Source organism: Ursus americanus, chromosome 28, assembly GCF_024610735.1.
Source record: "Ursus americanus isolate L20-20 chromosome 28, mUrsAme1.1.p, whole genome shotgun sequence".
Taxonomy (NCBI): Eukaryota; Metazoa; Chordata; class Mammalia; order Carnivora; family Ursidae; genus Ursus; species Ursus americanus.
This window is the reverse complement of record NC_142154.1, coordinates 16916789-16943020: the sequence shown is the minus strand read 5'-3', so window position 1 is coordinate 16943020 and position 26232 is coordinate 16916789. Positions and strand designations below refer to the sequence as shown.

General features: G+C 39.1%; 1 protein-coding gene across 4 annotated transcripts in view; it reads right to left on the bottom strand.

Annotated features, from left to right (window-relative positions):
• Window positions 1-8395: 8395 nt before the first annotated feature.
• Window positions 8396-26232, bottom strand: part of LRRC28 (leucine rich repeat containing 28) — a 167933-nt gene continuing 150096 nt past the window's right edge. For all 4 annotated transcript variants that reach the window (XM_045795402.2, XM_087856702.1, XM_045795407.2 and 1 more), the window contains one exon: window positions 8396-8712. In XM_045795402.2, the coding sequence (XP_045651358.1) occupies window positions 8640-8712 (73 nt within the window). In that variant the 3' untranslated portion in view covers window positions 8396-8639. The remainder of the gene's footprint in view (window positions 8713-26232) is intronic.

Below are 26232 nucleotides of genomic sequence, written 5' to 3'. Positions count from 1 at the left end.
ATCTTAATGTGAAAACGTTTGTCAAATATCAAATGTTTTTTCTGCATCTATTGAGGTAACCATGTTGCTTTTGTCCTTCATTCTACTAATGCAGTGTTTTACATTATTTTTTACAAGAGTTTGTGAATAACTGGTGTTAATTATTCTTCAGATGTTTTATAGAACTCACCAGTGAAGATATATTCATTCTTAGACCTTTCTTTATGGGAACTTTTTTGATTGTTAATTTGATCTCTTTTTTCGATCTATTTAATTTTTTTTTCTTCTTGAGTCAGTTTGGTGGTTTGTGTCTTTTTGTAAATTTCTTCATTTCATCTAAGTTTGCTAAGTTGTTGGCATACAAATTCCCTTATAATTCTTTGATTTTCAAAGGGTCGGTGGTAACCTTTCATTCATAATTTTAATAATTTGAGTCTTTTTTTTTTCCTAGTCTAGCTAAGGGTGTTTCTTTTTTTTAAAGATTTTATTTCTTTGTTTGTTTGTTTATTGAGAGAGAGAGAGCACAAGTGGGGGAAAGGGGAGAGAGAGAGGGAGAGAGAGAATCTCAAGCAGACTCCCCGCTGAGTGCAGAACCTAAGGTGGGGCTTGATCTCACGACCCTGAGATCATGACCCCAGCTGACATCAAGAGTCGGATGTTTAACTGACTGAACCACCCAGGCGCCCCTAAGGGCATATCTACGTTGTAGATTTTTTTTCTAAGAACCAACGTTGGTTCTTTGTATTTATTCTTTTATTGAAGTTTTGGTTTCAATTTTCTCAGTTATTTTTCCTACTCTTTATTTCATTTATTTTGACTACAATCTGTATTACTCCTTTGTTCTGCTTCCTTCAGGGTTAGTTTGCTATTTTTTTCTAGTTTCTTGAGGTTGCAGCTAAGGGTATTCATCTAAGACCTTTCTTTTGTAGACAGAGGCATTTAAAGCTATATTTTACCCTTTAAGTACTGCTCTAGCTTGATCCCATATGTTTTGATATGTTGTGTCTTCATTTTCATTAATCTTAAGGAATTTTCTAATTTCCTTTGTGATTCCTTCTTTGACCCATTGGTTAAATTAGGAATACATTGTTTAATATTCACATATTTGTGAATTTCCCAAATTTCCTTCTTCTATTTATTTCTAATTCCATTCCACTGTGGTCAGAGAACATACTTCGTATGATTTGAAATCCTATTAAAAATATTAAGACTTGTTTAATGACCTAACATACGATTTACCCCCAGGGAATGTTCCATGTGTACTTTAAAAGAACGTGCATTTCACTGTTATTGAGTATAATGTTCTATGGAGGTCTGTTAGGGCTACCCGGTTTAACGTGTTATTCAAGTCTTCTAATTCTTTGTTGACTTTCTGTCTAGTTGTTCTATCTATTGCTGCAAGTGAGGCACTAAAGTCTCCGAATGCCATTACTGATTGTCTATTTCTCCCTTTGATTCTATCAGTTTTTGCTTCATGGATTTAGAGCTCTGTTGTTAGGTGTGTATATGTGCATAATTACTTCTTGATGGATTGATCCTTTTATCATTATGTAATGACAGTCTCTAGTAACAATTTTTGCCTTCAAGTCTATTTTGTCTGATATTAATATATCCCCTCCAGCTTTTAGTTTGCATGGTAGGTCTTTTTCCATCCTTTTACTTTCAATCTAGTTGTGTCATTGACAAAAGTGTGTCTCCTATAGGCAGCATTTAATTGGACCATGATTTTTTACACATTCTGCCATTTTGCTTTTTAACTGGAGTGCTTGATCTGTTTGCATTTCATGGAACTACTGATAAGGTACGATTTAGCCTGCCATTTTGCTATTTCTTTTTCTATATGTCATGTCTTTTTTTCCCTCTATTCCTCCATTACTTCCGTATCTTCTGTTGTGTTAGTTGATATTTTCTAGTTTACCATTTTAACTCCATTGTTCTATCTTTTGCTATATATTCTTTAGTTATTTTCTTAGTGGTTTCCCTGAGTATTACAACTAACATCTTAATGTATAACAATCTAGTTTGGATTAATATCAACTTAATTTCAGTAGTATACAAAAATTTTGTTCCCGTACAGGTTTGCTCCCTCCCCTTGCCTTACTGGTATTGTCATACACATTTTAAGTTTTTTTACTTTATGCCCATCAATGGATATATATATTTGGCAGTTGTCTCAAATCAGAGAAAAAAAGAGTTACAAACAAAAAATGCATTTCTGCTGTATTTTATATTTACCTATGTAGTTACCTTTATTCGTGCTCTTTATTTCTTCATGTGGATTTGAGTTATTTTCTATTATCCTTTCATTTCAGCTGGAAGGGCTCTCTTTATTGTTTTTTGTAGGACATGCTTGCTGATGATGAATTCTGTTTTTGTTTATCTGGAAATGTCCTAATTTCTCCTTCATTTTCGAAAGACCGTTTCATTGGATATAGAACTGTCGATAGTCATGTACTTAAGCACTTTGAGTATATCATCCCACTGCCTTCTGCCTCCATGAGGAGAATCCCCTGTACATGAATAGCTTCTCGCTGCTTTCAAGGTCCTCTCCTAGTCTTTATCTTTTGACAGTGTGATTATGTGTCCAGGCACGAATCTCTTGAGTTTATCCCACTTGGGATTCATTGAGTTTCTTGGGAATGTAAATTAATGTTTTTCACTAAATTCTGAAGTCTTTAGTCATTATTTTTTCAAATATTCCGCATCTTTCTCTTCTCCCCTGGTGGGACTCCCATTATATATGTTGGTACATTTGACGGTATTTCATGGGCCTCTGAGGCTCCATTCATTTTTCTTCATTCTTTTAAAATTTCTGTTCCTCACACTGGACAATCTCAATTGACTTATATTCAAGTTTGCAGATTCTTTCTTCTGCTTGCTTAAATCTGATGCTGAGCACCTCTCAGGAATTTTTCATTTCAGTTATTCTATCTCAATGCCAGAATTTTTATTTGGTTTCTTTTAATAATCTCTTTTTATTGATATTTTCTATTTAGTGAGACATCATTTCCATACTTGAGCTATTTAAATATATTTAGAATAGCTGACTTACAGTTTTTGTTTACAAAGTCCAATGTCTGGACTTCCTCGGGTACAGTTGATTCACTATTTTACCCCTGTGTATGGAACATAGTTTCTTGTTTCTTTGCATGTCTCATAACTTTTTGAGGAAAACTGGATATTTTAAATAATAATGGGGTAACTCTGAAAATTAGATTTGCTTACCCTTTTGCCAAGGATTTGATGAAGTTGCTGGGTTTTGTTTGCATAGGACTCATTTATGTGAAGTCTATATTCTTTGTAATGATGGTCACTTATGTTTCACTCAGGTGGTTTTGTGGTGAGCTAATGATTGGAACCTGAAACCAATAATCCTCCTGGTCTTTGTTGAGGGCTTTGTGTGAATGTTGGGACACCCTTCAACATTCAGCCGGGAGTGCTCGCTTGGGCTTCACTTTCTGCCGTGCAGATCCTCAAAGTCGACCTAAGGTGAGAATTTAGGATGTTCTCAGGTCTTTCCTGAGGCATATAATCTTTGGCTTGTGCAAAGTCCCATGCATGAGCATTCCCATCCAAATTCATGAGAGTGCCAGAGATTTTCAAAGCTGCTTTGGATATCTCACTCCTCAGCTTCTCCTTTTAAGTTTTTGGTTTGCCAGGGTTTGCTCTGATGGCTATCCACTGCTTCAGGCAGCCACAACTGCCTCTGATTTTTTTTTTTAAGATTTTATTTATTTATTTGACAGAGAGGGAGGGAGAACACAAGCAGGGAGAGAGGCAGGTACAGGGAGAGGGAGAAGCAGGCTCCCACTGAGCAGAGAGCCTGACGTGGGGCTCAATCGCAGGATCCTGGGATCATGATCTGAGCCAAAGGCAGACGCTTAACCAACTGAGCCACCCAGGCACTCCGTTTCTGATTTTTTTTTTTTTTTTAATAAATGTCCCCGTGGAAGAAACTTTTCACACCCAGCAAGCTCTGATCAGGTAAAATAAAGACAGCTTTGCAAAAGAGATCTTTCAGGGAGTCACCAGACAAGTTAAATAATGGCAATTCTCTGGGAATGAGGCTTTGAAAGAGCTCTAAGCCCTTTCTGCTGCTTCTAGTGGCTTCTATGCAGGTGCTTCTACCTTGATTGTAGATTGTTGATTGTATCAAGGATACAGCAGAGTTGGGGGGGTGGGATGGAAATTGGGCAAATTAGAATGCCACAAAGCTTACAGTTCTTACTGAGATTCAGCTATTTCTCTTGAATAAATATTCCTCGGATTGCTGTAAACCTATGGTTAATTTCCAGAGTTCTGAAAAAAAGTTGATTCTGACATGTTTTGACAATTTCCTCCTTGCTCTTATGGAGGAGAGAATTTTTGGAGGTCCTTCCTCCATCATTTTTGCTGGCTTTAAGCATTTAATGCCCTTTTATTTTTAACAAAATGAATCTGGCTAAAACAATGAAGCCACCATCATCAACATTTCTGGGCATCCACATGATTCAAGCTCAACTATTCTATAAACAGAAATAGCTGTGAGAACAACCAAACTGGATACAATATGAGTTTTAGAAAATGTCCACAGTCCAAGTGAATGTTGCCATAGTTTTGCAGTAGACAGAGTTTTAAAAAAATCCTTTCATTATGCAAAAAAAAAAAAAAAAAAAAAGGAAGGAAGAAAGATAAATAGAGATAGATACATAGAGAGATAGAGTGACCATGGATTATTAGTCTCAAAAATGTTATGAGAAACAAAACCTGATGTTCTTTAACTAAGGTAGCAAGGATACTCCACACTCTACTGTAAGGTGAGTAGGAAAAAAAAAAACTTGTCACTCCTTACAAATCTCTTAATTACATATAGAAATGATCTCTAATTGTGCTACGTTCCGCCCAGCCACCACACTGGGCAGCCAGTACCTTTCTGTCTCCTAAGTACAAGGGACCATATTGTCATGCTTCGAAGAGAACATCTTAGGTTGTAAAGCAATCTCTTCTCCCGACCAAGGATAACAGTCACTGAGCTCTGATTAGTCCCTTTTTAGAGACACTTGCATTACATTCAGCTCTATTAGCTGATGACACAGGGAGGTACTTTCTGGGCAGGGACAGTGAGACTTGAATGATTTGTAGATAGACATGGAGCCATTTTCCAAAAATACAGACTTTATAAAAAATCCCCTTTGTTTAAGAGAAGGCAAGCAAGATAGTCACTGAATTCCTGGAGAAATGTAGGAAAGCCTCATTAGGAGTAAGCAGGAGTCAGTGGAAACCACAAAAATAATAAAAGCATAGTAAAATGGCCAGGGTTATGTAAGGATACATTTTTAAATACGATTCCTCAAAAGAGTGTGTTTACAAGTCTGTGAAATGAATTTACATCTCAATATTTAATTACATCAGGTTGCATTAGTGTTGGCCCAGTTAGGAACCCATGTTCATAAATCATCTGAATAAAAATGTTTTGACTTCTGCTGAAGTAATGCATCATTTTAAGCTTTCTGCAGTAAAGATAAAAATGTCTGATTTTTCAATTCAGGAAAGAGAAACCTAATTTTACTATTAGTAATTTTTTTTAAACTGGCTTTCAAAGTCCCCAGAAATTACAAAATAGGTATATATTTTAGGGAAAACTATATGCAAACCTTCATAGCTAACTGATGCTGCAGTCTTTTCTGACTGTAAACTGTAAATCTGTAATGCTGAATGTGGGAGAGAAGTGAGATGCACCTTAAATTAGTCAGACAAGCCAGATGTGAAAGGGTTTAGTGAGTGGTAAGTACGTTGACCAAGACATTTAATGCGTACCTCGCTTTTCTGGAAGAGGAGAGCCGGATAATAAAGGAGGTTATCACTCTTCTCTATTAACCAGAGTGGATCCCCCACCAACCAGGGCTCCTTTGTGTATTGATCATTTTGAAGAGTTTTAAAGTGTGCTAAAAACATGTATTCACTGAAGATGCAGCATTTCCTCTAACATTGTTATGTAATCAAGGATTTTGGTATGATAACACTTAGGCATATTAAAGAACACTGATAAGGTAATCTACTTAAAATGGACCCCCTTTGCACTGTGTCATAAGAAGGCCTACACCCATCAGGGAGCCTAGATTTAAAAATTTACCGTGAAGGGGCACCTGGGTGGCTTAGTCGGTTAAGCATCTGACTCTTGATCTCAGCTCAGATCTTGGTCTTGGTCATGAGTTTGAGTCCCGCGTGGAGCCACACCTCAGATTACTCAGGTAAACTTACCCAGACTGTATTTTCCAAGTAAGTCACTTTTTTTTTTGCATTACTATAATTGCATAAAATATTTCTCTACCTAGTATACCTGTTACTTAAGAAAACACATACATACTAATTTTAGAGTTTTCTGCAAAGCTCCGGACTCAATTCAAAGACATAGCACATGGGGCCAGCTTGCTCCAGTCTACAGCATTCCTTTAGAGTATCCGAGGGTTAAGAATGACATCAGCAACTGCAGTACAAAATTTTTCATAATCAACAGCACCAGGGAAGCCAGATTACAAATTCCATTTCTCATCAATTAGGCTGGGTGCCGCACCGAGGATTAAGATTGAGACTGCCCTAAAAGGTTGGTGGATGCATGTTGTTCATAATGGGTACAGAGAGGATGCTCGGACAGTCTAAGCATCTTTGTAAAACATCAAACAAGTTAAGACAGAAGTATTACATACCCTTCTCTCATCAAGCATCCTGAACAGGTTAGCACCTTTCACAGCTCCGTTGTAAGACCTGGGCTTGTAAAGGGCGAAATAGAAAGACGTTGTGGTGTATTTACCGTCACTTAAATGAGAGGCAGCAGCCACTTAGGCCCGAATCACATTTGTGAAGTTTCATGCCGCATTTTTCCGCTGCCAACTTATATACATGTAGAGGTTACGCTAAAACTTCAATTATTCCAAAGGATGAAAGAAGTGTTATATTTTGATATAGATCTTCAGTTCCTATTATACTAAAAGCCTTTGAAATGTGAGGGCTGACCAGGCCAAGTTATAAAAGGGACAAGAGGAAGGAAGAACAGTGGAAATGCAGTTGGAACACACGGTACCGTTCTGTCTTCACCATTCTACGGGGAGAGAGTCTGCTTTCCGGGCAGCAGGTGGTGTGACTGAAAAGATCACACATTCGTCAGGAGCCGTGTAGGAGTTTTAGCACCGTGAGAGCTCAGCATTACAGATTTAGGGCAGCTAATAAAATTCCAGAGACCAAGTTTTTGACAAGTCTGAAATTTTTTGGAAATAATTTTCCTACCAAGTAAATCTTCTTGGTTCCCCTTTTAGTTCTGCGCTAGAGAAAACTCTGTATAATTAAAATTAAAAAAGAATCGCTTCGCAGCAACCAGATGAACATCTGGCAGCAAAGCCACATTAAAATGCTCTCCTTTCAAAGGAAGAGCAAATATGTGGCTCTTCCATTAAAAGCATTTCTTCTGTCAGAGTGTAATCTCATAGACTTTCCATTTATGGTCTTTTTTGTTTTTTTTTCCCAAAAGTCCAAGACTGAATTTGAACCTGCAATTTTTCTGTATTTTCTCAGTGGTATCTGGACAATAGTGTGTTAAGTACGTAAGAAATCTAGGGTCAAAACGAAGATAATCTAATGCACCTGGTATTTAAATATATGTGCACAGGTTGTACTTATTATCACCTGGCTAAAAACTGGGAGCAGAAGTAGCTGGAGCCTGTTTTTCACATGTAACAAAAATATTTCAAAGTTAATACAAATTTAATCATAAGCCCATCTAGCCAGAAGCACCGGAGGACATATTTTCATGTGTTTTATCTCTCCCTTTCTCATTAGCCAGAAAATGTTTAAACCCAGAAAGAAAATCAGATCTTTTAAAGCCTCAAATATTCTTCAAACTCATCTCACATTAAAAAAAAAATTGTTTTTCTCGAGATAGCCTTTCAAGATAAGAGTGTATTTCATTTATCATCTGCATTTTTATATTTAAAAACCCTCACAAAGTTCTCTTGATGTGTTGCAAAACTTATAAACAGAGTTGTAACGTTCCGGAGGGCGTATGCTAGGACCCTAGCAGGGCCTCCACTGGAGTCTAACTTTGCTGCCAACTCAGGCCCATCCCTCTCCCCCCGCCCCCCAGCCCCTCCTCCTGCCTGTTATCCAATGTTATGGAGGCCATAGAGTTTGCTGAACTTCAGCAAAAACTTGGAGGACAATCTCTGGGGGAAATGATTCCCTGGGTAAAAAAAAAGGAGAGGAAAAGAATAAAAGTATCTTGAAGGGTACATGTGTTCAGAAGTCAATTTGGCTCTGTTATCAAATTAGAGTTCTTCAGGCAATGGAAACTTGGCTTTCAAGATTTGGGGAGGCACACGACACTAAATAGTTTGCGTATGAGACACGCTCACATGAAAAGAAAAACACAGAAGACAAAGGGTCCTTCATTTGGGGGAGGATATATTCCAACTTGGGGGGAAGGGTGAAGGCAGTTCAGCTCTGAAGCTCAATCATGACATTTCCAGAGAGTTCTGCAGTCCCCCCCCCCCCGGCCTTCGACAGGACAGGATGGGAGGGCCTGTTGTGCCAGGCTGGACTGTCCCGTCCTTCTGCCACACAAACACTGTGCGATATGCAGGCAAGTGCAGGGTCAAGTTGGCAACACTCCTGAGGCTCTCGGGTGTTTATCAACTCAGTAGGTCAAAGGTCTGCAGACACTGGGTGGAGCAGCAGTAAGCCACAAAACTAACTGCTGTCCTCCTGGAAGGGGAAGAAACGGAGAGAACACTGTCAGTTCAAGATTCAAGTCTCAGGATTCTTTCCATCAGAGGCAGTCTTTTTCTTTGTTAAAGTAAAGGATTAGGCACGGCCAAAAAAGCACACCACAGAAAGGTACATTTCCTTTTAAAACTGAGCGCTGGAATCAGGTGAGGTGTGTGTGTACTTGTTTTATTAGTGGTTTTCACATGACATAATATTCCCCAAGTTAGCAGCTGAGGGAAAAAAATAAGTTTTTTCCAGGTTATGGTCTGAATTCTGCTTATTAGAACCAACAGTGCAAGAATAGAATTTGAAATACATTATTAAATATCACGTCACAGAAAACGTCACCAGTTTAGCTAGCACACTTAATAATATTGAAGAACTTGAGGAAAAAACCCCATGATTTTAAGGACTTTATGTTACACTTGTATTCACACAGGATTGTTTGTAGAGGTCATTTCAGAATCTCAGTAAGAGAACTGGAGGGCCTTCTTCCCACCTAGCGGAGGAATCCCATCCCAGACTCCCATTTGGCGCCTTTCCAGACTGAGTCATGAGCCCTCTGACCCGCTCTGGACAGCTCCAGCTCCCAGAGGCCTGGTTTTCCCACCAGAAGTGCTGTCCTCTGGTGGGGAGAAACTAGCTTACTGTTGTTTCCACAGGCCCTCCTGTGCTGACCGTCTTCGGTTTCCCCCACCCCTTAATCCAGTCTTTGCCTTTCTCTGTTGCCCAAGAACGTCAACATCTACAGACCCTGTCCCCAAAGCTGCCTGACGGCTGGACTTTGACTGGATTAGGTTGGCGGAGGCATAGCAGGAGGACGAAGGGCAGGAAGAGAGAAAAGCTGAATATTTTTCTTTTCTTCCTCTTTTTAAAGTCCAGTTAATTGAGGCATATTAACATACACACAAGAAAATTCACCTGCCGTAAGTACACAGTTGAATGAGATTTGAAAAATATACACTTATTTAACACCATAATCAAGATAAGAAGTATTTTTTATTCCCAAAAGTTTCTTGTCTTCATTTGCAGCCAATTGCCAAACCCCCTCCTTAGCCCGCTCCCCACCAAGTCTCTGGCAACCACTGGTCATTTTGTTTCTCTGTGGGTTATGATTTACTTTTCCCTGGGCTTTGTCTTCCTAAAGAACCTTCGCTACCATTTTCATCTTGATGGATAAATGCCTTCAAGGCAAGAGCTAGACCTACCTCTGTGGATCCTTTGTCTTAACATTTTTGGATCAATCCGGGATTCCCTTACCAACTGGCTTCTGGCTAGGTTTGGCTGATGGCAAGATAAAGTTCCCTTTGGTGGCCCTTCTCTTAGGGCCCCAGTAACACTTCAACACTCAGCCGGGTAGCGCCAACTCTGCCTCAGCTTTTGCTTCCTGCTTGCAAAGGCCTCATAGTCAGCCAGAGCTCAGGGCCTTCCCAGGTATTTCCTGAGCAGGTTCACATCATCCCTACGCATGCATGTGGCCACACAGATTCCCAGGGACACATTAGTGCTTCTTAAAGCCCCTATAGCAACCTTATTCCCCCAGTTCCCCTTTATGGTCAGTCTACTGTTGGCCCCAACAGTTCTTCACCGCCTCAGGCAGCTGTGAGGTTAAACAGTTGCCTCTACTTGGTTTGACAATTTTTGACAAACACCCTCAGTGAAGAGGCTTTTTGCATTGGTGAGCTCTGACTGACGTCAAATAGAGATAGGCTGTCAGTGAACCACCAAGCAGGACAATGACAGTGCTCTGGCAATGGATCTTTGGAGAAACCCTAGCTCCTTTCCACCCCTTTTCAGTTGCTGCCAGAATGCTGGTTTTTACCTGTGATTGCAGATTCTTGATTTTCAAGGCTAAGACTACAAGATGGGGCTATGATACCTTCTTACATCACAAAGGTCTCTGTTCTGAGATTCAGCCACTTGTCTTGAGTAAATGCACACCAGGTTGCTGTAAGTCTTTTGTTAATTTCCAGGGTTCTGGAAAATTTGATGGTGACCATTTTTGCCGGTGTTCTCCTTGCTTTTGTGGAAAGATTGAGTATTTGTACTCCATCTCTACCTCTCTGACTAGAGCTCCTAGGGGGCAGCCCTTCTGTTGGCTCTAATTCTCAGCAGCCTCCAGATCCCCTTGTCCTTCAGGCCTACAGATGAGGCTGGTAAATCTTCCTACTGTTGTAAGTTTCCAGGGACTTTATCATCCTTGTGGGTGCTCTGAATCCTGCCTCAACTCCTGCAAATGGTCCCTCTCCATTCTTTTCTCTTCAAAATCCCAGCTCATGTGTGTTTTCTAGCCCGTTTCCCAATTGATTTAGTAAATGTTACAAGAAGGGGCCTAAGAAAACAGTCCATCCAGATGGAATTCTGGAACCAGGTTGGTCAGTGCACGAATGGCCTTCTTACTAGGGAAAAATGCGACGCTGCTAACATGCAGTGTGGTGTGGCGTCAGGACCACTCAAAGTATCACTTAAGCTGACTGCCAAGGAGGGTAAGGCGCTGGGAGGTCAAGGGGCTGTGGCACTTGATTGCTGTGGCATCACCGTGAGTTCAGAGACCGTGCATGAGATGGCTTCTTCTGAGGGCTAAAGAGATGATCGCTCCCTGCCCCCATCTCCATCTCTATCCCCAATTAAGCACAGTGCCTTGAACTCTCAACTCAGTTCATAGGTAGAGATGAAACATTTCTGTGGTGGCTCTAAAGGAATTCTTATTCTGTGAGCTGTAGGAAGGACATGTCTGAAGCCTGAACATACAGGGTGCAGAGCACATGCCTGCCAGGTAAGAGTACATTCATGCGGAGTCTCTTACGCTAAGGTAAGGGTGCTGGCTGGGAAGGTAGGACCTTGAGACTTGAGACTGAAACCTCTGTACAGACACGAGGCTAAGAACCTTGAACTTCTAATATCTCTAAACATTTCTTCACATCAGAAACAGCCTTTCTTACCTTCTGACACAATGAGCATTTTCCTGCATAACAATATTTCACTGACTTCATCTGGGATGGTCACCTAAAAAGGAAATGCCTATTCTCTTCAGAACCCACCACCAGCAACAGTCACTGTCTCTACGGCCACAAAAGGTAAAATCCCAGCATGATCCAGAGAATTAATTGCAAGGCCTGCTACTGGGGGAGAGAACATACATGAAGAGGTTGCAGGATCTTGCCAAATTTTATGAGCAGGAACCTGGAAAGCAAGCATACAGATGGATTCTAAGTAAATTAGCCAGGCTGGATCAGGCCAACGAGAGTGTTCACATATGCCTCAGGATTTAACATGGGAGCCTGAGCACCTGTAATGGTTACGAGAAGTCCTGAGTCAGTAAAGGCCTACAGGCAAGGAGACAGCGATGCTGGAACTCCCACTGCACACCCCAGAGGGAAGAGATCAAAGGTTTAGAGAAATGGGAACTTTGAAGTGGCTCCACTGCCGTGCAACTTGCTCCGCCGCCTCCTGGAAACCTTTGGGAGAACCAGGAAGGCACTTCCTTTACCAAGACACAAAAGTATGTATCGATGAGGGGAAGTAGACACACACTTGATCCTTAATATGACACATGCCTAGTAGAGGTGAGAGAGAAATCCTCCAAATCCTCCAAAAGGTCAGGTGTCTGCTGCACTGGTAAAGTTTCAGAAGAGTTACATCTGGAGCTGCGCTATGAAGAAACAGATGCACGCTGTGGGTCCTTTTGGATTTTCGGGACAAAATGTATTTGGGTGGGGATTTCTGGTTCTGCCACGATGGACTAGTCCAGTCCTTCCAGGTCCTTCGTCTTACAGTTAAAACACAATAAACTGGCCATAACACCACAAACAAGTATAGGAAGGCTCTGAAGAATAGAAAAAGGCGGACAACTTAGGGACCTTGGGACTTGAGGAGCAACACAGCAGTGGTGAGTTCCCTAGGCTTTCTTACTGCCTCCCCTATAGCGAGATACGATGCTTGTAGAAACCCAGAACCACGAACAGGCATAGGTTAAAAAAAAAAAAAATCTCCAAGAAAAACCTGTTCCCCCTAGCCAAAGGACCAGGACAGAGAAATCTCTAGAGGCAAAGTAGTTGCTTCATACTGGGTATGGGGGAATAGAGAGTGATAGCTCAAGTGTACAAGGTTTCTTGTAGGGCGAGAAAAATATTTTAAACTGGACTGTGGTGCTGGCTGCACATATCCATGGATATAGTAAAAACTGCTGAACTGTATACTTTAAACAGGTGAATTGCATGATATGTGAATCATCTCATTAAAGCTGTTTTAAAACTAACAGCACTGAAAGGAGAAATAGACAAATCCACAATTAGAGTGGATACTTCAACACCCCACTCTCAGCAACTGGCAGAACTAGTAGATAGAAAATCAGCAGAAGTACAGAAAAACCAAACAACTCAATTAAACCAAAGAATCTAACTGATGTATATAGAGCACTCTGCCCAACAACAGCAGAAAACACTCCCCCCCCCCAAAAAAGTACCTGGAACATTCACCAGAATAGACTGTATCCCTGGCTATAAAACATACTTCGACAAATTGGAAAGAACTGAAATTATACAGAGGACACATGTGGTTTCATCCTTGATAAAGAGCGTAGCAGTCATCATTCCTGCTCATATAAGAACAAGCTGAACAAACTGAAAATCAACAACTTTTCTTCCAGCCACCAGGGAACTGAGGGTGTAGGGCAAAGAGCAACCTCAAAGTCTGGAGAGACGGGTAAATCTGGAGAGTCGTAGCTGAGATTTGCTCACCTGGACAGAACACACTGCTGAGTGTGGGCTAGCCTGAGAATCACATAGTCCTGGGGCTGCAATCTTAGCATTGTCCCACACAGTCTTGGGTCTTTCTTACCTGTCATGGGCTGTCATGGTAAAAAATTAAAAAAAAAAAAAAATCCCCTTGCAGCTCAGTGAGGAGGAGGAAAGAAGCAGTTATTGTGTAACATGCCCAGAGCTCTGTCTAGAACAAACGATTGCTCTCCAGAGGAAAAGAGTTTATCAGAGCCTTATCTCAGCTGGAGAAGGGCACTGTTCCCACTCCAGCCCCCCTCTAGCCTACCCATATCACCTAGTGGGGAGGAGGCAAGCTATGAGACATGACTGAGACTTATGAAAGTCCAGCCCAGATATACAGGCCCTCTAAAATATTGAGATGTAATCATAAAATTTCAGAACGCTTCCGGGGCGCCTGGGTGGCACAGCGGTTAAGCGTCTGCCTTCGGCTCAGGGCGTGATCCTGGCGTTATGGGATCGAGCCCCACATTGGGCTCCTCTGCTATGAGCCTGCTTCTTCCTCCCCACTCCTCCTCCTTGTGTTCCCTCTCTCGCTGCCTGTCTCTATCTCTATCGAATGAATAAATAAGATCTTTAAAAAAAAAAAAATTTCAGAACGCTTCCTTACCTCACATCTTAGCACCAGAGTAACGGGTTCCCAGCATAAGAACAGTGGATTACAGATAGAACAACTACAAGTTGCTGACTCTCTGAGGAGGAGTACCCAGGGAAGCCCAAAGTCAAGTGAGGAGACTTAAACAAGGACACAAAAAGAATCTGCATTTGAAGCCTCTGGCAACTACACCTTCAGCAAATATGAGACACAGCCCAACTCCTAGCCTGATTAACATAAAATTTCACACTAAACGACTACTTACCTTGGTTCTTTTTTACCCAATAACACATATCTGACTTTCAACAAAAAATTACAGACATGACATAAGGCAAGAAAAAGCACATGCTGAAGAGACAAAGAAAACTTCAGAACCAGAGCCAGATATGACACAGATATTGGGATTTACTAGACAGGGAATTTTGAAAAGTCGAACAGAAAATCCAATATCTGGGGGACAATTTCTAAAGGAGCAACATATGCATAATTAGAATACCAGAAGGAGAAAAGGAGAGAAAGGAAAAGAAACTTGAAGTAGTAATGGTGAAGAACTTCACAAACTTAGTAACAGACCCAGTAGCGTAACAGCACCGAGCAGGATAAATATCAAAAACAAAACAAAACAACCCCAAGCGACTCGTACGCATATCATATTCAAACTAGAAAAAGGAAAAAGGACATTTTCAAAAAAGCAGAGGGAAAAAAGAAAAGCAACCCTTACCTATAGGACAAGCATATGAACTACAGCGGACTTATCAGAAACCAGGAAAGCAAGGAAAGAGTGGAGGAAAATAATTAGTGTGCTCAAAAAAAAAAAAAAAACACTACCTTATTATTCTATACCCAGTAACATTATCCTTATTAGAAGAACAAGCATATGAACTACAGCGGACTTATTTCATGCAAATAAGAAAAGAGCAGAGTAAAATATTTAGTGTGCTCAAAGAAAAAAAAATCACTAACTTAGAATTCTATACCCAGTAAATTATCCTTCAAAAGTAAAGGAATATAAAGACTTTTTCATACAAACTGATAGCTGAGGAAAATTCATTGCCAGGCAGACCTGCCCTGCAAGAAAGGTTGGAAGGAGTTCTTCAGTGATAAGGAAAAGGATATAGGTCAGAACTCAGATCTCAAAAAAAAAAAAGCAGGACGCCTGCTAGAGAAGGAATAAATAAAGGTAACATAAAATACTTTATTTTCCTAATTTTCAGTTGATCTGAAGTATAGCTTGCTTAAAGTAATAAGGGTAGTAATGTGTAGTATGAGTACACAGACGGATAGTGACATGAATGATAGCAATTTCATAAAGGATGACAGGGAGGAATGTGAAATGTTCTCTTACAAGACACTTGTACTACACATTGAGTAATATAGTGTCATTTGAAGATGGGATTTAGTGAAAAATGTACATTGCGAACTCTAAGGAAACCACGATACATTTTTTAAAAAGGACTATAATCAGTATGCTAAGAGAGGAGATAAAATGGAATCATGTGAAATGCTCAATTAAAACCAGAGTAGGCAGAAAAAGGGGGGGGGAAGAAATGAAGAACAAATATAAAAAATAGAAAACAATTATAAAACAGAGTAGGTATTAATCCAACTAAATCAATAATCACTTTAAATTTGAATTGTCTAAATATACCAATTAAAAGACAGAAACTATATCAGTGGGTGAAAAAACAAGACCCAACTACATGGTGTGTACAAGAAACCCACTTTAAACATATAGATGTGGACAGGTTAAGAGTAAAGGGGGGGAAGACAAAGCATGTTAACACTAATCAAAAGAAAGATGGAATAGCTATATCAATTTCAGATGAAGTGGACTTTAGGCCAAGGAAAAGTATCAGACATAAGGAGGGTCATGACATCATGATACAGGCGTTAATTATCCAAAAAGACATAACAATGGGAAATGTGTATGAACCTAATGACAGAGCATCAAAACATTTGAGGCACAAAATTATAGAACCATAAGAAGAAATAGACAAACCCACTATTAGAGCTGGAGATTTCAACACCCCTCTTTCAGTAACTAATAGATCCAAAAAGCAGAAAAAATAAGAGAAAAAAACAGTTGAACTCAATGACATCATTAATCAATGAGACCTGACATTTATAGATACTCTATCCAACAAAAAAGAAATACACATTCTTCTCAAGCTCATGTATAATATTATTCAGCAAAATAGACCACATTCTAGGACATAAAATCACAGCATAACAAATTTAAAACAAGAGAAATTATACAAACTTTGTTCTCAGACCACTACTGGAATTAACTAGAAATCAATAATAGACAGGTGGAAAATCCCCAAATATTTGAAAATTAAACAATTAAATTCTAAAAAATACAGGGGTGAAGAACAGGTCTCCAGAGAAATTAAAATATTTTGAACTGAGGGGCGCCTGGGTGGCCCACTTAGTTAAGTGTCTGACTCTTAATTTTGGCTCACGTCATGATCTCAGCGTCATGGTATTGAGCTCCGTGTAGTCTGCTTGAGATTCTCTCTCTCCCTCTGCCTCTCCCCCAGCTTGTGCTCTCACTCTCTCTCTCTCAAAAAATAATAAAGAATCCAAGAAAAATATTTTGAATTGAATGAAAATGAAATACAACTGGTCAAAAAATTGTGGGATGGGGGCGCCTGGGTGGCACAGCGGTTAAGCGTCTGCCTTCGGCTCAGGGCATGATCCTGCCGTTATGGGATCGAGCCCCACATCAGGCTTCTCCGCTATGAGCCTGCTTCTTCCTCTCCCACTCCCCCTGCTTGTGTTCCTTCTCTCGCTGGCTGTCTCTCTGTCAAATAAATAAATAAAATCTTTAAAAAGAAATTGTGGGATGCAGCAGAAGCAGTATTAAAGGGAAGCTCATAGCACATAAAACACATAAAACACTAAAATCAATAACCTGAGCTTCCATCACAAAGTCAGAGAATGAAAAACAATTTATGAAGAAAGTCTAAAGTAAGTAAAAATCATAGAGCATGTTCTCTGTCCATAATGGAATCAAATTAGAAATCCATAACAGAAAGACAACAGGAAAATCTCCAAATGTGGAAATAAAATAACACAGTTCTTTGACCTCCTCTGACCCATGGGTCAAATGACTACTTTCCCATGGATTAAAGAGGCAGTCTCAAAGGATATAAAAACTTACATGGACTGAATGAAAATGAAAATACAACATATCAAAAATTTTAAGACATAGTAAAGCAGTGCTGAGAGAAAAATTTTAAGGGCTTAAATACTTGTTAAAAAGACAGAAAAGTCTCAAATCAATAATCTGAGCTTCTACTCTAAGCCCTACCCCCACCCCCAAAAAGGCAAAGTAAACCTGAAGCAAGCAGAAGGAAAAAATAATAAAGAAATCAATGAAACTGAAAATCTGACTAGGATTAAGAAGATCAGTAAAATTGATTCATCTTTAGCAAGACTGAAAAGATAAACAGAGGGAAGGCTCTCTTAGTATAAGAAATGAAACAGGTGATATCAGTATAGATCCTAAAGCCATTAAAAATATGAGCATATTATGAACAACTTCATAGTCATAAATCTGTGAACTGAGAATAGATGAATTCCTTGAAAACTACAAACTACCAACACTCAACCAAGATGAAATATCAAGCCTGAATAGTCTTATAACTATTAAAGAAACTGACTTTGTTATTAAAAAAAATAAATTTCCACTGGGGAATTCTATCAAACATTTAAAGAAGAGCTAAGAGGAATTTTTACACAATCTCTTGTAGAAAAATAGAAGAGGAGGAACACTTTCCAACTCAATTTATGAGGACAGTGTTACTCTGACTCAAAAGCCAAAGAGTACAAATCCAAAAAACTACAGACCATATCTCTCATGAACATAGATACAAAAATCTTCAACAAAGTAATCCTCAACTAAGTTAATACAGAAATGTAGAAAAAGAACTATACACCATGATCAAATGGGAGTTATTCTGGGTATGTAAGGCTGGTTTAATATTTGCAAATCAATCTCATCTACCATATCAACAGGTGAATGAAAAAATATTGTATGGTATCAGTGGACTCAGAAAAAGCATTTGACAAAATACAACATCCATTCATGATAAAAAGTCTCAGCAAACTAGGAATAGAGGGGAATCTTTCTCAATTTGATAATTAGAATCTACAAAAAAAAAAAAAAAAACCCTACTGCCAACATCACACTTTAAAGTAATGTCTACTTTCACCACCTTAAGCAACATTGTACTTGAAGTTTTAACCATTGCAATAAGGCAAGAAAAAGAAATAAAAGGCATACGGAATGGGGGAGAAGTAAAATTATTTCTGCTTTCAGATGGCATGATATGATCGTCTACACAGAAAATACAAGGGATCTACAAAAAATACTCCCGACTCTTAAGCAAGCTCAGCAAGGCTGCAGGCACATTAGATCAAAACACAAAAATAAATCACATTTCCACATGCTAAGAATGAACACATGGAAATTGGAATTTAAAAATATAATAATATCACTTATAGTCACAAAGAAAGTGAAATATTTGAATATAAATGTAACAAAACATATAAGGATCTGAATGCTGAACATTATTAAATACTGATGAGAGAAATAAGAGCACCTAAATAAATGGAGAAGTCATGGTATTCACACACTGGCAGACTCAACATAGCAAAGATGTTAATTCTCTCCAAGTTGATCTACAGATTGAATGCAGTTCTTTTCAAAATTCAGCACAAGGGTCTTTTTTTGAGACAAAGATGAGCTTATTCTAAAATTTATATGGAAATTCAGAGGCTCTAGAATAGTTAATACAATCTGGAAAGAGAAGAATAAAGTAAAAAAATCACTTTTTCCGATGTTAAGGCCTAATACATAACTATAGAATCAACATAGTTTGGCACTGACTAAGAGATAGACACAGACCACTGAAACAGAATAGGGAGCATCCTTATGACCTTGAGGTAGGTAAAGATTACTTAGGACACAAAAAGCACTAAATATAAAATTAAAATGGATAAATTTGACTTGATCAAAATTAAAACCTGCTTTGCAAATTACACTCATAAAATGAAAAGGCAAGCATCACTTTTGAGATTTTCTCAATTCAGGAAACTATATAAATTTTAAGTCATTAGATACATTGTATTACTTTAATTAAAAGAAAATAAAGTTGGTTAAAACCCTATTTCAGATAATTTGCTACATCAGAATGTATATATTTGTATACATCACAACTGAAATGAAACTAAGACACAAAATGATCTAATGGTCATTTGGTAAGTGGACGGTAAGTGGATTTTTGAGGATCAGCTAATCAAAATTAACTCTTTTTTTAAATAACTGTTATGTGAAAATCATTCATAGAAGCAATACATTTCATGCCACTGAATTTTTAAAAATAAAGGTTCTAAGCAAAAGAATCCAACTCCATAAAGATGTGGGTTGTGTATTTTTTTGTTTTTGTTTTTTTTAACTTACTGAAGCATCATACCCATTGACATCACTAACTCCTTATGATGCTCAAGGGAGTAGGTGGGTAACCTGGAGGTGTCGTATCTGTACTATAAAAAAATCCCAACTCTGTGTACTGACTTACTTTTGGGAGATTCATCTAACAACACATTGTATCGGCTTGTTGCATTAATGATCTAAGCTGTTACAACAACACCAAGTCTACTGCCTTAAGAATGGATTTGTGCTGGTTTGATACTTTAAAATTCCAGAACTGTGGCACCAGAGACATGATAGTTTTAGGGGAGAAATTTTGAGCTAAGCAATAAACTCTACAGTTAGGAAAAAGATGCTAGTAAATTCTACAAAGAACATCAGACATGACATTTGTTGCTTTAGAATCTCTGAACTTATTTATAGGCGAGGCAGGAAAAAGAGCATTTCAGCTTAGTTTTAAAATACAGAAATACCACTATTCTTAAAAAAAAATCACAATGTGGTTGGCACATACTGGGGCCCAAAATATCATAAGAAATATGGTATTTTCTTTGCAAACGTGTTTCCTGATTAGAAACAAAAAGCATAGTCTTGACTCATACAGAAATTCAAGCCAGAAGAAAAATAATATTTATTAGACAGAATTTATCAGATGACATCCCAAGCCTGTGCACATATTAAGGGAGAATCATCTCATGACATATTTATATGTGTTACATTTATGTTAACAGTGCTTGTTATGTTTGTAACTTGTTACATATATGTAACTGCTTGTTACATTTATATTAACAGTGACTGTCTCTCATGGGAAGATCCTGTGTGCAGAACTACAGGCTTACATATTAGCTTCTGTACTTGATGGGTCCATGGCCTAGAACATTAGGGGTGAAATATGGACGGGGAAAGAAGTATCAGCTGGTTTGGTCATAGCTGAATCCCCAGTACCTGGTACCAAGTTTGGCACATAGCTCATGGTCAATACATAACTGTTGAGTGATACAAGGAGGAAAAAAACAGTTACGAACAATTTACTTCATTCGTTGAAGAATATTTTGCCTGTGCAAAGTTTCATAAGTCACCTTAAGAGGGTGCCAATGAATAGACTTCTTCTGAAAGAAACACAAAAATCCCAAACACAAGTAAGCAAATAATGTCAGTATTACTGATGTTAATTGTTTCACAGAAGAAAGTAATAGCCATAAAAAGCAAGGGTAAGGAAATGAGAAGCATCTCATAAGTGATCTGACCATATAAGAATCCAAAGAGATTATTTACAGATCATCTACAGTAAGTGGGAGAAGGGAGCGCTAAGTTGTTCTGAAAGATGGACGGAAGCTGTAAGACAAAGAGTTCCTAATGCCTCTCACAAACAGGCTTCTACCCAAGGCACAACAGTCACCCAGGCATCTGGCTTTCTCGTATCATCACTCTGGCCTAAAAGACCAAGGAGAATTCCTGAAGAAAACCAAACTCTAACTCTGAGCTTGAAAGCAGCGGACTGAAGCCATGAAGACCTACCTACCTGCTTGCCGGGGAGGCTCAATGCGTATCTGCCGACTAACTGGACAAATTAATACACAAGTGGGTGAGTTATTCTGAGATCTTTGAAAGTAACTCCAATGGCATTTTTTAAACAGGAATAGAGAAAAAATTATAAAATTCCCATGGAACCAAATAGCCAAACAAATCTTGAGAAAGAACAATGCTGGAGGCATCTCACTTCCTGACTTCGGAATATTTTACAAGACTTTAGTAATCAAAACAGTATGGTACTGGCATAAAGACAGACACACAGACACATGGAACAGGACAGAGAGCCTAGAAATAAACCCACACATACACTGTCAACGGATCTTCCACTGTCAAAGGAAGCCAAGAACACACAATGGGAAAAGGACAGTCTCCCCAACAAATGGTCCTGGGAAACTGGACATCCACAGGCAAAAGAATGAAATTGCACCTTCATCCCACACCTATACACACGTGCATAAAAAGATCAACTCAAAATGGATCGAAGACATACGCAAGACCTGAAACTATAAAACTCCTACAAGAAACGTGGTATAAATAAGGGGAAATCTTGACATTGGACTTGGCAATGATTTCTTGGCTATGACACCAAAAGAACAGCAACAAAACTAAAAAATAGGTCAGTGGGACTACATCAAACTAAAAAGCTTCTGCCCAGCAAATGACACAATCAATACAAGGAAAAAGCAACTTAGTAAATAGGGAAAATATTTGAGAACTCGTTATTTGATAATGGGTTAATATCTAAAATAGAAGGAAGTTCTATAACTCAAGAGCAAAAAACAATCTGATTTAAAAGTGGGCAAAGGACTTACACAGACATTTCTCCAAAGACATACAGTTGGCTAACAGGTACGTGAAAAGATGCTCAACATCACTGATCATCAGGGAAATACAAATCAAAACCACAGTGAGATCTCACCTCATACCTGTTAGGATGGATATTATAAAAACAAAACAAAACAAAACAAAAACAACCAAAAAACCAACCAAACAGAAAATACCAAGTGTTGGAAAAGATGTAGAGAAATTGGAATCATTGAATACTCTTGGTAGGAGTGTAAAATGGTGCAGCTGCTACGGAAAATTGTATGGCAGTTCCTCAAAAAATTAAAATAGAACTATCATATGATCCAGAAATCCTCCTTCTGGGTACATAACCAAAAGAATTGAAATCAGAGTCTCAAAGAAATACCTGCACACCCATGTTCATTACGGCATTATTCACTAAAATATCCAAGAGATAAAAACAACTTATGTGTCCACTGATGGGTGAGTGGATGAAGACAAGGTGGTTTAAATATACAATGGAATATTATTTAGACTTTTTTTTTTTTTAAAGGATGTCCTGGCATAGGTAACAACATGGACAGACCTGCAGGACATTATGCTAAGTGAAATAAGCCAGCCACAGGAAGGACAGCATTTCACTTATATGAGGTATCTAAAAAACTAAGACTCATCGAAGCAGAGAGTAGAATGGTGGTTGCCAAGGGCTGGGGGGAGGAAGAAATGGGAGCTGCTGAGTTTCGGTTATGCAAACTGAGCTAGTTCTAGAATGCTGCTGTGGAACGTAGTGCCTATAGTTAAATAATACTGTACCGTGCACTTGAAAATTTGTTAGGAGGGTAGATCTCATGTCTAAATGTTCTTGCCACAGTTTAAAAAACACAAGTATACAGAGTGCCAATGATCTGATTCAATGGATCCTTAGTTTAGAAGTCAATTTAGAGAGATTCTACCTCCTAAAATATTACCAGTGGTCATTTCTAGTGGTAGTACTTCCATTTGAAGTAGTTTCCTTTTGCAGAATTGTATTTTCTAATTTTGCTTTAATGATAATGTATGAATTAAATAGATATACTTTGTTTCCCTCTCCCCCCCAAAATAAAAATAAAAATAAAAAAGAAACCACTGGTCTTACTAATGTTTTAATAATTAAACATTTTTAATTTCTAAAGCAACACCAGTTTGTTGTAAAAATTCAGTTCTACTCAAAAGAAATCACTGTTCTATTGAAAGCACTTACTATATATAGTGTATATATATTCATACCCATATTTGACAAACACTGGATTATGCTATGCAACCTGTTTAAAAACTTTTTTTTTCCTCTTTGCTTTTTTCCTTTCTTTTTTTTCTTTTTTGGGGGGGGGGATGCAGGGAGAGAGAGAATTTTAAGCAGCCTCCACACCCCATGGGAGCCTGACGTGGGGCTCGAGCTCACAACCCCGAGATCATGTCTTGAGCCAAAATCAAGAGTCAGATGCTTAACCAACTATGCCACGCAGGCGCCCCAAAAACATTTTTAACTAAACTGAAAAACTTTTGCCAATGAATCTTTTCTTTTTAAACCTGTATAAAGTTTCAAGCAAAAGATTTTTTTAAAAAATCCCTCTAGATATATTTTTCAAATTGTTGGTTTGGTGTATTTGTAAAAATACATCCTCACTGACAATATTCAAATGATTCTATAGTATATAGAATTGAAAATTAAAGTCTCCTCTGACTACCCTGCTGGAGCTTTTAGTGCACACATACACATATTTCAAAAGTATCTTACTCAGAATATTAGAGCTTATCTTCTTTCATGCTATATGGTGATTCAATTAGTAGCTAACTGCAGCATAGCGTCTGAAACACAGACTTGGAGCAAGTCTGCTAGGGTTCAAATTCCAGCTCTGCTAGGAGACCTTGGCCCAGGTTCTGATATTCCTGTGCCTCAGTCCCAGCTCCCTCCCCACCCCCTATAAAATGGAGATTAGGTTGAACCATATATAAATGCCAAGGCACATGACTGCTATGATTCAATCTTGTTTTTAAATTTTTTGATTTAATTTAAAAAAATTTTTTATGATTCCATCTAATAACAGACCTATCTTATAGTACTTGGAAAAGTAATACAGCTCAGCTTCCGAGCTGGATCTCCTGACCCCTAAGGCAGGAAGTTCTTTCCATTCCAGCCTACGGCCTCGCTGCACAAAAGCAGAGATGTCACCACACCAACACCCGAGTGTACGCTGTAGTATCTGTTACAGCTAAACCTTCCCCCAATGATATGGGAAGAACCACTGGGATTCTGGGCCATTTGTAGGCTCTGTTCCAAAAACATTCTGGTGATTTAAATGAAACCTTTTGAATGTCTATGATGATTAATTTTAGTTGTCAACTTGGCTGGGCCGTGGTGCTCAGCTGTTTGGTCAATAACAATCTAGATGCTGCTGTGAAAGTATTTTTTAGATGCGATTAACCTTTAAATCAGTAGACTTTGAATAAAGCAGATTACGCTCCATGATGTGGGTGGACCTCATCCAATCAGCTGAAGACCTTAAAGACAAAACAGAGGTAGAAAGACTTTTCTTTAAGACAGTGACCTGCTTGGGGGTCAAGCCTATGCTCTGCAGAATTCGGACTCAAGACCACAACATCAGCTCCTGAATTTCCAGCCTGCCAGTCTGCCCTATGGTTTTGGATTTGCCAGGCCCCACAACTGTGTGAGTCAATTCCTTAAAATCAATCGATCTCTCTATATACAGATATAGATATAGGTTCTGCTTTTCTGGACAACCCTTAACTAACACAGATACAGCTACTGGGAAGTGAGAAGCTGCTGTAACAAATATTTAAAAATCTAGAAGTGGCTTTGAAATTGGGTAATGGGAGAGGGTGGAAGAGTTCTCAGCTGCATGGTAGACAAAGCCTATACTGCCTTGAAGAAACTGTTGGTAGAAACGCAGACATTAAAGAGTATCTGGTGAGGCTCACAAAGGAAAGAGGGGAGCTGTAGACAGAGCTTCTACTGTTTTAGAGAATACATACATTGTCGTCACCAGAAGGCTGTGTTGAAGGTGCGTTTGCTGAGGTCTTGGACAAAAAGAGGGAATGTGTTATTAGAAGTGGGAAGAAAAGTGACCCTGGTTATAAAAAGCACACAGGACTTGACTGAATTGTGTTCTCCTGGATGGAAAACAGAACTTGTAAGCAATGAACCTGGATATTTAGCTGAGGAGATTTCTAAGCAAATGGTTGAAGGCATGGCCTGGTTTCTCCTTGCTTACCGTAAAATGGTAGAGGAGGGAGCTAAGTTGAGGGAACTATTAAGCAAAAAGGAAACAGAATTTGAAGATTTGGAAAATTCTCAGCCTACCCATATTGTACATAATGAGAAAGCTTGCTCTGGAGAGAACACCAAAGGACAACTGTTTATACGATCAACCATTTCAGTGGAAATGCTGACAGCTTGGACTGAAGGGTACAGAGATGGGACAGAATGAAGAAAGGCTATCAGGCTTCTGGAATTCTCCCAGAAGGAAAGGGGCAAGACAGCTGTCAGGAAAAGGGAAGAATAATCCCGGGGATGGGACAACTTTCTTGGTTTTAGAGGGCAGGGCTCCACCCAAGGCTGAGGAGGGGCACCACCGTGGTGGGCCCAAAGGACAGAGCATCTAGCCAAAGAATGTGATTCTCAAGCATTAAAATCTAATGGATTTTGCCTTTCCAGGTTTTGGACTTGTTTGGAACTCATTACCCCTTTTTCCCTTCCAATGTTCTCCCTTTTGCAATGGGAATGTCTATCCTATGCCTGTCCAAACATTACATATTGGAGCAGATAACTTGTTCATAACTGGAGAGGAGTCCTGTTCCGGGATGAATTATACCCAAGTTTCACCCATCCCTGATTTAGATATTTAAGATGAGATTTTTGAACTTAAGAGTTGATGTTGGAATGGGTTAGTATTTTGGGGGTGTTGGGATGGGATGAATTTATTTTGCACGTGAGAAGGCATGCATTTTGGGACCAGATTGTTATGGGTTAAACTGTACCCTCCCAAATTCGTATGTTGAAGCCTTAACCTCCAATGTGATGGTATCTGGAGTTGGGGCCTTCCGGAGATAATTAGGTTTAGATGAGGTCACGAGGATAGGGCCCTCATAATGGGATGACTGCCCTTATGAAAAGAAGAGACACCAGAGAGCTCGTGTGCGTGTGCTCACAATCTCTCTGCCACATGAGGCAGCAAAAAATCAGCCATCTGCAAACCAAGAAGCACGTTCTCTCCACACCCTGACCACGTGCACCCTGATTTCAGACTTGCAGCCTCAGAACTGCGAGGAATAAACTTCTGTTGTTTAAGCCACCGAGGTACAGTATTTCCTTACGGTAGCCTGAGCAGAGT